Source organism: Rhinatrema bivittatum, chromosome 3 (assembly GCF_901001135.1).
Source record: "Rhinatrema bivittatum chromosome 3, aRhiBiv1.1, whole genome shotgun sequence".
NCBI classification, from domain to species: domain Eukaryota; kingdom Metazoa; phylum Chordata; class Amphibia; order Gymnophiona; family Rhinatrematidae; genus Rhinatrema; species Rhinatrema bivittatum.
The window spans coordinates 396,611,967-396,625,065 of record NC_042617.1 but is presented as its reverse complement, the minus strand read 5'-3'; the positions used below and the strand labels follow the sequence as shown (position 1 = coordinate 396,625,065).

The following is a 13,099-nucleotide window of genomic DNA, read 5'->3' as shown; positions in this document are numbered from 1 at the left end:
CTCCTGACCCCCCCAAGACTTACCAAAACTCCCTGGTGGTCCAGCAGGGAGTCCGGAAACCATCCCCTGCACTCTCACACCCTCGGTGCCGGTTTCATCATGGCACCGATAGCCTTTGTCACAGGGGCTACCGGTGCCATTGGTCAGCCCCTGTCACATGGTCATTGGCACCATCTTGTGCTCCTACCATGTGACAGGGGCTGACCAATGGCACCGGTAGTCCCTGTGACATAGTATGGGCAAAGGCTATCGGCACCATTTTGAGTACTGGCATCGGACAGCCGGAGTGCAGGAGGTTACTCCGGGACCCCCGTTGGACCCCCAGGGACTTTTGGCCAGCTTGGGGGGCCTCCTTACCCCCACAAGACTTGCCAAAAGTCCAGCGGGGGTCCGGGAGCAACCTCCTGCATGTCGGCTGTCCGAAGCCAGTACTCAAAATGGCGCCGATCGCCTTTGCCCTCACTATGTCACTATGTCACAGGTACCAACGGTCGGCCCTTGTGACATAGTGAGGGCAAAGACGATCTGCTGCCAGTTTTCAGAATGGCGTATACCATCCGATCTGGGCAATTTTCTACTCTTTAGTTTGTTAATCTTCCTCATTACATCTTCCAGCTTCACTGTAATTTGTGTCAGCTCTTCTGAATTTTTATTATGACTATTTGCCTGTAAGCCCAGCTTTTTCATCTCACCTTTTAACCATGCTGGCAGTCATTTGCCATTCATTCCCCTTTTTTAATGTTTTGAATACATCTGGATTGGTCTTCCAAGATGGTGTTTTTAAAAAATTACTATGCCTGATGTAAACTCTTAAAGGTGAATTTTAAATACCCAGCATACACATCAATTAGGGATGTGCAAACAAGTCGGGCTTGCGTGCGCCCACCATATTTTAAAAGACTCCCAGATACATGCATATCTCGCTGCATGCACATGTCACTCCAATTAATAAAGGGGCATGCTTTGGGTGGGGCCTGGGTGGGGCAGGGCCACTCCAGGGCAGGGTTGAGAGATGTGCGCGCAAATACTTATGTAGCTGAATATGCCTGGGTCTAGTTCCATATAAGTTATTTCTGCAATGGAAGAAGTGTAAGTAAAAAAAAAGAAAACTAGCCATATCTGAGTGGTTCTAAGGGTCTGGGCTAACTTTGGGGGGGGGGGGGGGGGGGGATGCTATTAAACTAGGGAGGTTCGGAAGACCTAGCTCTTAACTGTGCAAACTGGTGGAAGAACTGGTGAAACTGGAAATGACATGGGAATGCACCCCTCTTAAATTCCCTGATTTACACAGTAGAAGTGGGATTTGCACACTCTCTTAATATTAAACACAGAAGTAAGTGCGGTCAGGCAATTTTATAATATGCATGCATAAATGCGCTCAAGTTATAAAATGGCCATGTGGAGAGCCGTTCATCGGCCACTTGGCATTCATTTGGGCCTCAGTCCAAGAGATGTTTCTTTGCACTGGTTTGGTAATAGAGGGATGTGTTGGTTTCAGTTATTGCTAGTGATAAGACAGTTAAGTGTTAGCCAGTAGACTGCAACCAACTATAATAATTGTATATTTGGGAGGGAATTATTTTAGTTCCATGGACTTGTAAGCAGTTAATTAGAGCAGTTAAAAAAGATTTTATGGTTATTTTAAAATCTCTTCCCAAATTAATACTCTGTTGATTTAATTTCTAGACGTTGTTTCAGAAAACAAAACAGGAGGACCAGAGGGCTTATTAAGGTTAATAGGCTAACTGGGAAATGGGTTCTAAGCATGTGGGGCAGACAAATTCAGCATGATTGGTTAAATATGGAATGTGTTGGTCTATATCGGAATGATGACATACATTTGTCCGATATTGGAATTGATTTGTTGTTGAATGATTTTCAAGAAACTTTAGAAAAAATAATTACACTTCAGGAATTTTTTTACAGAATGCAGCTTGGGGGGGGGGGGGGTGGCACAAGGTACACAGGTCTCCCTGTGCCTATGGTGGGTACTTGATCCTTAAAAAGTTAATTTGTAATGATTTATTCCTTATCCTTATGTAATATGCCTGATTGGCGGAATAAGGGTGAGGGTGGCAAAGTACTACAGGGGACCTAATGTGAAGGATATGACAGGAGCTTCCCCAGCTAGTGGTATGACGGAGGAGCTCATGGTCCTTTAGTGGTATTGGGGGTGTTTGAGTTGGCTAATTGGATGGTGCTATTCGGTGTGAAAGCTGGCAGCTGGCGCACTGCCATGGTGCGAAGGCTGCGGGCTTTTGCAGGCCCCCCCCGGCCCCTGTTTTCACAGGATTTATCATTCTGCGAGGAATGAGGAATTCAGGCCTAAATTAGTACAGTATAAGTGAAGGGATAAGATTATTGTTTAGGAATTTTGAATTGGCAGGTCTGGCAAAATTGCAGTGGCAGAAAAATGTGACGTATGGTGGGTGGTTCATATTTACTTTGTGGGTTTCATGTAAACTGTATGTGTAAGTTGTTTGTTTTCAATTTTTGTATTTGAAATTTTATTATGCATTTTGTTACTGGAAACCATCTTGGTGGCTTTGTCTGATTTGTATGGAATAAAAAATGTAAAATAAATAAATATGCAATATTAACCACAGCACTGGTTTATAAGTCATCATACAGAAAATATTACATAACATTTGATTAAATTTAGGAAATTTTATAGATAAAATTTACACTAAAGTTTAGCACTTCATTATGAAAATAGTTTTATTTATGACCTATGACTGAGATTATCAGGTAAAGTGTAATTTACACCTCAAGCTTCAAATAAGGTCTTTTTTTTCCTAATATAAAACATGTATTTATTAAAAAGTGAATAAATGAAAATAAAAATTCTGCTCTCACTTTAGTATTTAGTATAATTTGTAATTGTACAAGTCTGTTCTAGAAGGAATGTTTTGGTTTTTCCTAATTTGGATTTTCTCTTTAATTTAGAGCCTATATATATATTTTTTTTAATTTAACCTATTATTTCAATTAAATGCACATACCTAATTCCTACTTGCTGCCAACATTGATAAAAAAAAAAAAAGGAAATATCTGGGGTCTAATTCATTTTATTTACACATCTGTATATCAGCTACTTATCTTGGAAATAGTTTTTAAAATGACTATGGGCCTCATTTTCAAAGCACTTTACCGGATAATTTCGCGAATCGCGTTAACAGCTGTTAACGCGATTGCAAATTAGTCATTTGGTATTCAGGGGGCGGAGTTGGGGTGGAGCATATGTAAAGCGGGAACCTGTGTATCGTGTGCGGCGAAACAACCGCAGTGTTAGCGCGGCTGCTATCGCGGATTTTAACTACAACTCCAAGTTATGGACTGCGCTACGGGCCAGAAAAGGATTATCGCCATCCACGGTAGTTCTGGGCAGGCTGAGAGAGAGAGAGAGAGAGAGAGAGAGAGAGAGAGAGAGAGAGAGAGAGAGAGAGAGAGAGAGAGAGAGAGAGAGAGAGAGAGAGAGAGAGAGAGAGAGAGAGAGAGAGAGAGACTTACTATAGTGCCTATGCCCTACATAGGTATTTGAATCCCTATGGGAGGGCTACCTACTAACTCGGGGTGGGGATTAGGTATGAGCGTCGGGGGTTGGGGGCCACTTTTGCATTCCACATGAGACCTACGGACAGAACAGTGGTCTCTAGTGCAGATTTGCTGGCCGTCGGAGTGAGGACGCTCACACCAAGAAGTGGTTTGGGCAACGTTCTCTCCACCTAGCTTGATGGACACTCTACCTGGGCAACAACATGCTAGGTGGAGAGAATGTTGGCCAAATCTCCACTTGGAGTGAGCGTCCTCACTCCGACGGCCAGCAAATCTGCACTAGAGACCACTGTTCTGTCTGTAGGTCTCATGTGGAATGCAAAAGTGGCCCCCAACCCCCGACGCTCATACCTAATCCCCACCCCGAGTTAGTAGGTAGCCCTCCCATAGGGATTCAAATACCTATGTAGGGCATAGGCACTATAGTAAGTCTCTCTCTCTCTCTCTCTCTCTCTCTCTCTCTCTCTCTCTCTCTCTCTCTCTCTCTCTCTCTCTCTCTCTCCCTCCCCCTCCCCCAAACAGGCTGTCTGGAACTATCGTGCACTGCAATAAGGGAAACTGGCAAATATCATGCACTGCGATAAAATTCTGAAAGAATCATCGTGCACTGGGAAAACATTGCGTGTGGTGCTACTGTTTTCGTGAATGGCGAAAACATCGCCGCACGCAATTTTTCCCCACTGCACGAAAGAAGCCTCATTTGCATTGGTAACGCCCCCTAATGTGTTACCAATGCGATATTGGAAAATAAGGCCCTAAATATACACAGTTTCCAGGATGTGGGCTTTGGGTAGCCTGATATCTACTCTTCACATAGGGGTGAATTTTAAAAATTTTATGTGCACCAAAGCCAGGAGATGTACACAAAAGTCAGGCTGGAGCGAGCTGCTCAGATTTCTAAAAGCATGCAAGTATGTGTGTATCTCCCGGTATATGCACAAAAGTTTTGCAAAAAAGGGGTTAGGCATGGGCATGGTATAGACAGGGCATGAGTACTCCTAGATTTCTCAATGAAATCTAGGTGTAAGTATTTACGTGAACAAGCGCGCACCAGGATCCCCTATCGTGTATCTATACTTCTGCTATGAATGGCGTGTAAGTCCAGGAACAATAAAAAATAGGCTAGTCAGCAGGGTTTTAAGGGTAGGGGATAAGAGGGTAAAAGGGAGGCTAATTAATTAAGGGGTTAGGAAATCATATCCTTTACCTTGGCAAATTGGGAATAAACTGGGGAAACTGGTAATTGTGTTAGCGTGCATGTCTACTAAAATCTCCCCACTTATGCGGTAAAAGAAACATTTGCATGCATATGTGCGTTTTATATAAAATTGTGTGCACATGTACGTGTGTAAGCCTATTTTATACCATGTGCATATATACATGTATATCTTATAATATGGCCACGTCCTTTGTTGCAAGCCAGCATATGTGTGTGTACATGTGTGCCCGCATGGCTGTTTCAAAGTTACTGTCCCCGAGTGCAGAATTAAGCGGGTCTCACATAAAACCTGCAGTGAGCAAAGTCTTCTGCTATAACTTCATGGAGCACCCTCACATTGAATATATCAAGTAATTACCTTCTTGACTAAGGGAACAATTACAAGTAGATTTGCTATCTGGTTCCATGTCATAATGAACAAACAAATCCAGTTCTGTGTTTGCCTTGATGAATGCCTGGATTTGTAGTTCTGATGTTCCTAGGGAAATCAATAGAACAATCAGCTGTACAAGTCAATGCTTGCAAAAAGAGTACATGCTGGACTCGATTAGCTTGTTGTAAATGAAATGGAGTTAGGTGGAACCTATCTAAGTTCAAGTTTAGTTCCTAGCTGGAAAAGTCACCTCATACTTTGACTTTTCCAAAAGTCAGGCTCATGCCCTGTATATGCAATATCAGCATCTGATTGGTTGACCTTTGATTGACATCTCAGTCTTTTGCTTCATTCCAGTCCCTTATTATATTAGTGTCTGCAGAGAGTTCTTCAACACAATGCACCCCTACTCTAGGTACTCTGAATCATGGTAATTAGTGCATGCAGGTAAAATTGCTGAGGGTTTCTGCAGCCTGTATGTTATTCTCAGATACAACAGCATGGGACTTCAGGTGAGTCCCAAGTTAGGGGTAGTTATGAACATAAATAGGAGAGCAGTGCAGTAAGACATCACAAGCCAGTAAGGAGGATCCAAATGTTAAGGTTCCTGACTTTTAAAACTTGTTGATGGGTGTTATCACTCACCCAGGTTTGTCTCCATCAGATGAGCACTACTTAGATAATGTGACTTTTATGGACTAAATAGCAGGGCATCAGTACATCCATGGTCAAAAAAGAGGGAAGAAAAGAGCTTATTGGGTACTGGACAATTAATATATGTAGAACTATGTTGTATGGCCTTTGTGAGAATGATAAAGGCACATCTCCCATTCTCAGAAAGGTACCTCCAGAGGAATTTGAAATTTAGAATGACTTAGCTTTGCTTCAGCATTCTAAATGGTCCAAATGTATCTCTCCTAATAAGGGTAGAAGTAACCTTTACTAGATTTATGAAACATACAGTAGTTCCTCAATTTCCCTCCTTTTTAGAAGAGCTCAAGATTGTTTAATTTCTCTACTAAAGGGCATACTGAAGTCAGTTATCACAGTCCTAGCAAGTAGTGTCAGAAATATTCATGCTGTCTGGTTTTCATTCTTAGGACTCATCTTATCCTTTGCTAGGTGCAGTGGAGGCAGCGATAGTGGGTGTTCAAGAACTATCAATTAAGTTACCCACAATACAGTTAAAATTTAAATCTTCTTTGACCCTGTCAATTTTTTAAGCACATTTAGGCCTGGATAGTGAATCCCACAGTAATGGGGGTGCAGGGGGACGAAGGGGGAGGTGGGGGACGGGCCTGCGAAAGTCGGCAGCAATCATACCACCCCGGCTTTCGCACCCAATAGCGCCACCATGAAAGGTGGCGCTATTGGGTGCGCTACTGGTGGCGATAACGGGTCTTACCTTATCGCCGCCAATGAAGTTACCGCTGTGTCCGCCTCCTCGCTGCCCCGACTCTGCCCCGACTCCAACCCCGGCAAAGTCCCTTTTCGCGTGCGATAGGTTTACAAAATAACCCCCTTAATGTCTTATTTATTAAATTAACTTAAAACATTAATGCACATTAAATATCTGCTTTAGTGCTAAACATGTTTTAAAATAGTGTTAACAAGCATTAACAGTAATATGTAATTTTTAAAATGAATCCACATTTTGCATTTAAATTTAAATGTTCTTATTAATATGCAAAATTATACTAACCAGTTCATTTAAATGAAACACATTATGTGTTAATGTTTTTTTTACATGTAAACATGGCCATGTATACGAAAGTTTAATTACTCCTCTAGAGGTATATTTGAGTGTTTGCATTAAAGATATGTGTTAAATTTAAATGCATATTTTAATATGCCATTCACTGTAAGTTTTACCCTCTTTAATGACTCATGCATTAGCTTTGCTAAATGTACATTAAAATTGTGTTAATATACAGTAATATTGTTCTCTGTCTTTTTGAGTCACTATATTTAACACACTTTGATAAACAGGCCCCTTAGATTTCAGATTCCGTATCATTATCCTAAGCTATATACAATGTTGCCCAACTTGGTAGATAAAAGTTGAAAAATGTTTTGGGCCCCATTCTCTCCAACGTCCCCCCCACCACCCCCTTCAAATTCAACAGTTTAGTTATTCTGATTTTTACTGTTATTCTCAGTACTTGAAATACTAGTGTGGAAAATTGTAGCTTCATATGTGGTCTAGAATTTGGATCTCTCTCTATATAAGGACGTTTCTGTCTCTGCAGTTTGTTCTGATTGGCTTTGTGTGTTTCAATTTGCAGCTCTGTGGCTTAGCCAGTGATATTTTGGATGTCATGGTTACCAGAGCAAGAGTGAGTTAGCCTTTGGGAACTCTGGGTAAGGGACAGAGAGGGCAAGCCATAGCCATCTTGATGAGAAAGGTCATGTTGCAAGAGTCAAATGGGGAGGGATCAATAAATGCAATGTGATTCTACCCTGACATTTTTGATAGACTTTCCCACAAGATCTATATAAAAAGAAGCAGTTATTTTTTTTAGACAAATTGATCACTAAGGAGGCATTCTATAACAATCATATTAATTTGTGGTCTGTTATGTGACCACATTACACCAGTATTTAAAGTGAATTTATGCATGTAAATTCACTTTGAAAATTATCCTGACATAACTATATGATATTTGATGCACATAGTTTTGCTGAGAGAATGCAGATGCATACTAGGGATGTGAATCGTTTTTTGACGATTTAAAATATTGTTCGATATATTTTAAATCATCAAAAATCGTTAGGGCCACGATACAATACCAATTCCCCTGATTTATCGTCAAAAAATCGTAAATTGGGGGAAGGGGGAGGGCAGGAAAACCGGCACACTAAAACCCCCTAAAACCCACCCCCGACCCTTTAAATTAAATCCCCCACCCTCCCGAACCCCCCCCCCCAAATGCCTTAAATTACCTGGGGGTCCAGAGGCGGTCCGGAACGGCAGCGGTCCGGAACGGCCTCCTGCAATTGAATAGTGTTGTCTTCAGCCGGCGCCATTTTTCAAAATGGCGGCGCAAAATGGCGGCGGCCATAGACCAACACGATTCGACTGCAGGAGGTCGTTCCGGACCCCCGCTGGACTTTTGGCAAGTCTTGTGGGGGTCAGGAGGCCCCCCCAAGCTGGCCAAAAGTCCCTGGGGGTCCAGCGGGGTCCGGAAAACGATCTCCTGCCACGAATCGTTTTCCGTACGGAAAATGGCGCCGGCAGGAGATCGACTGCAGGAGGTCATTCAGCGGGGGTTGCTGCTGAATGACCGATTCGTGGCAGGAGATCGTTTTCCGGACCCCGCTGGACCCCCAGGGACTTTTGGCCAGCTTGGGGGAGCCTCCTGACCCCCACAAGACTTGCCAAAAGTCCAGCGGGGGTCCGGAACGACCTCCTGCAGTCGAATCGTGTTGGTCTATGGCCGCCGCCATTTTGCGCCGCCATTTTGAAAAATGGCGCCGGCTGAAGACAACACTATTCAATTGCAGGAGGCCGTTCCGGAACGCCGCTAAACCCCCAGGTAATTTAAGGCATTTGGGGGGGGTTCGGGAGGGTGGGGGATTTAATTTAAAGGGTCGGGGGTGGGTTTTAGGGGGTTTTAGTGTGCCGGCTCATGATTTTCACGATTTTCACGATACTTTAAACACCCAAACGGCAACAATACGATTCCTTCCCCCTCCCAGCCGAAATTGATCGTTAAGACGATCGAGGACACGATTCACATCTCTAATGCATACTTTTAAAAATCAAAAGTATACACTCAAGTGCCTTTCTCATTGTATGAAAAAGTATGTCACAAAAAGGGCCTGATTTTCAAAAGCATTTACATGTGTAAAACTGGGTTTTACATGAGTAAATGTACTTACTACTTTACCTATGTAAGTGCTACGATATATATCATTTAATTTGCATAGGATTTACCTGCATAAGTGCACATTATGCATGTAAATGGTTTTTAAAAATTGCTATGATAGTAAGTTACAGTTTCGCACATAACTTCTTTGAAAATTCACCTGATACTATATGTTCACAATTTTATGCAGCCAATCAGTCACCCAACTTTTTAAAGGGCCATGCCTATGGATAAAGCACTGCTTTACCCACAGAAGTCTCTTTGAAAATGACCTTCTAAAACAGAGGTGGGCAATTATGCTCCTCAAGTGCCACAAACAAGTGGGGTTTTCAGGTTATCTGTAATGAATATGCATGAGGGAGATTTGCATGCACAATGCCTTTGGTGTAGCATATTCATTAGGGTTATCCTGAAAACCGGACCTGTTTAGGGCCCCTGAGGACAGAATGTCCCACCCCTGTACTAAGACCACATTCATTTCATTTGTTCCATTTCTTTAGCCAAAGTAATTAAAATGATGCACTGCTTCTAGTTCTTGCTAAAAAGAGGTATACTAATGTCTCCAAAATCATCAGTTTTTTATGTTTAAATTTGGCAGACATATCAAGCTGGTAATTTCATTAAGAGAATTTGTGCTTTATACAATAAATGTTAGCTATTTGTCCTGATACATGAGTTTACTTATCTCTAAATAATCATAATGCACAAAATAAAGTATCTCAGGTATATATAAGCAGGCTGTGATTGGTATCAAGGGTTTTGTAAACTATTAAACTGAGTGATAAATGGTCTGAGCATGTCACTAGAAGACCATATTATCTGTTACTGCCTTGATTATGTTTATTGTTTGAAGGTAATTTTAGTTTATATAATTATGGGAGTTATTTACACCATTTATAGGACACATTTTCAAAGCAGTTTACATGGGTAAAGAGCATTTTACCCATGTGACTTGGTTGTCTGAATACTTTCCCCCTTGGTGCTTCCAAAATTTCTGCCATACACATCCTTTTAAGCACATTGACAGGCGGCATGTCCAAAGACAAATTTAATTAGGGAGAGGAAAAGTATGTTCGTAGATGTCATTTTCAAATTCATATGTGTACTTTTCCATGGCATTTTTCAAAATGAAAATTATTTTATCCGTTCTCTGAGAAAATTGGTGCAAGGAAAGTGGGAAAAACATACCCCTCGACTTTGTACCAATGTGGGCAGTTTGAAAATTGCCTCCTTTATGTTTTATTTCTTTTTGAAAAAATGTTCCCTAGAGTGTTTTAGTGTTTTCCATTGCTTTGCATTTGTTGCTTTATTTCTCATCTGCATTTCCATACTCTTCATGAATTTCTTCAACTGAAACATGCTTCTTTCTTCTTTACCCTCCTTCTCACTTCATTCTTTTCTGCTTTCCTCTTTCTTTTCTTTTCCTCTCATTTTTTATTCCTCCACCTTGTTTCTTCTCTCCTTTTTCTCTTCCTGCTTCTCGTTTCTTCTTTATTGTCAAACGACTTTCTTTCTTTATACTTTTTCTTGTTTCCTTTATCCTCTCTTGTCCTTTCCCTTTGTTTATTTCTGGTCTGCTTCTGCTTGTTTCTTCTGTCATATCAATTTTTTTCTCTTAATTTCATTTACCTTTTCCCTTGCATGCATATTCTCTCTTACTCCATTTTCCTTTCTTTTGCTTTTGCTTTTTCCTTCTCCTGCTTCTGTCCTCTTATCTCCATTATGTTTTTCTTCCTTCATTTTACATTTAGTTATGAGATTGTGCACCAACTTACTAGTAAATGAGTGATCTAACCTAATTTCTAGGGATGCGAAGTTATTTGAATGACATAGACAATTTCTATGTTTTTTTTGTCATTTTCAAAATGAAACAACAGAAGGAGAGGAGTCAAGATGATTGCATGATTCAACCTTTTCACTCAATGCACAGTTAAGCTTTGGAATTTGTTGCCAGAGGATGTGGTTAGTGCAGTTAGTGTAGCTGGGTTTAAAAAAGGTTTGGATAGGTTCCTGGAGGAGAGGTCCATTGACTGCTCTTGATTGGGTTGACTAGAGGAATTGTTGCAAATCTTATGGTAAGAGTATGTAATAATGGTAATATTAAAATCCATTCCATATCCTTAAAAACACAATGTGGTCTTCTTAAGAGACCAATCTCTTCATATCAATGAGGCCTTTTATTTTGGATTTTGTAGCATTTGATAAGATGAATGCACAATATATAATTTTACTAGAATGTAATTCACCCATACTCTGAAATAAAGTATAAATTTTTTGCCATGGTTGGCATATTCATAATATGATTCAAATATGGATATTTTGATATCTTTCTTTCTTAGATTAAAAACTAAATTGCCATTGTATTGTCAAGGTTAGAACCCTGAATTATGGAACTGGAGACAATAGCTCAATTCCCCAATCCACTTTCAGTCCTTATTCTCCAGGCTCTTAAAATTGGGTCAAGAGTACAACCTACAACTCTGTGGAGTAGATTTTAAAAGCTTGCGCGCGGGCGTACATGTGCGCGTGCTACCCAGTGCGCACGCATGTTCATCCGATTTTATAACATGAATGCGCAGGCGCACGCATGTTATAAAATCCGGGTGAACATGTGTGCAAGGGGTGTGCAAGGGGGTGCACAATTGTGCACATTGCGCGTGCCAAGCCCGCTCCGAGCCACGCTGCCTTCCCCCTTTTCCCTCCCAAGCCGCTCCAAAATTGGAGCAGCCTCGAAGGGAACTTTCCTACTCCCCCACCCCACCCCACCTTCCCTTCCTTTCCCCTACCTCCCCCGCATTTTCCCCCTACCTTTGATGACTTCTTTTTTTTATCTCAAAACTTACTTCAGCCCTGGGGCTGAAGTAGGTTGCACGCACCGGCTGACTGCCGGTGCGCACTCCTCTGCCAAGCGGCAAATATGGCCACTGTGCCGGGAGCCTGACCCCGCTCCTGCCCCACCCCCTCCCCGCCCCTTTTTGCAAGCCCCGGGAGTTACACACGTCCAGTGGCTTTACGCGCATCGCCGGACCTTTTTAAAATAGGCCCGGCGCGCATAACCCTTTTCAAATCCGGCCCTGTGTGCATAGACAGAGCCTTGTAAATAATTCACAGCAAATTAAATCAATTGAATAACTTATAACAGCTGACTATGTTCATGTTTATAAGAAAGCTCAAAAAGAGCACCAAGTTATATTTACTGTAAAACTTATATTTTTACCACAGCTCCTTATGAAATATGTCCAGAAGACTTTTTGATGTCTGTGGTGTGGAAACGAACGCCAGCTGGAGACCTAGCATTCAATCGCTGTCCCCTGAATGCCACAGGTAAGTAGCTCTTAAAGAAATACAATAGAGTACTTTTGATCTGAAAACCCATTATCTGAAACCTCCCAAAATCACCAAAAAATTGTGTTTATTGAGCTATATGCTATTTGAATAAACTTCTATTATCCAGAAGTGTGCACCATGCAGACATCATAAGCAAGCACCCCCACCTGGGTAAATGATCTGAAGCCTCACAGCCTAATCTAATCCCCCCACCCTTATGGCATAATCTGACCGAGCCCTTCCTGATGCTTCAGTCACTCTCTTCTCCCTTGCACACAGTTCACAGTATCAGAATTGGGAATTCTTTCAAATGGGTTAATTCTGCACTGTGACGTAAACTGCTCCAGTCCTTTAGCTGAGTCCCTCCCGAAGAACCCGACTCGGGATACCATATTATTTAGAACATGGACTTCTTACAATAATAATTTTGAAGCTTATTCATTCCTCGAGTTATGAAATAAAGATGGAATGTTTACAATGGACCAATAAGTTTGGCTGCTTGATCAGCACCTACAGTACAGAAGATTTCAGTTCATACTTAAATTTACTCCTCACCTTCCAGTCTTTGACCAATTTATAAGTTTTCCACTTAGTGACTTTGCTTAGTCTTGCACATACCATGACAGAAATGAACCTCACTCATAAGTCAGGGTATGTTAGGTATGATCTCTATTTCTCAAATGTATCACTAATGCTCAACTTAATGCTTGCATTGTGCTGAAGAGACTATATCAAGGTGTGCTTGAAAGTTCCATT

The 13,099-nt window shown here is 41.5% G+C and overlaps 1 protein-coding gene across 1 annotated transcript in view; it reads left to right on the top strand.

Moving 5' to 3' along the window:
* ADGRB3 (adhesion G protein-coupled receptor B3) overlaps window positions 1-13,099 on the top strand; it is a 1,794,610-nt gene that overhangs the window by 757,244 nt on the left and 1,024,267 nt on the right. Inside the window, exon 7 of the mRNA XM_029595665.1 lies at window positions 12,239-12,340. Within this exon, the coding sequence (XP_029451525.1) occupies window positions 12,239-12,340 (102 nt within the window). The remainder of the gene's footprint in view (window positions 1-12,238; window positions 12,341-13,099) is intronic.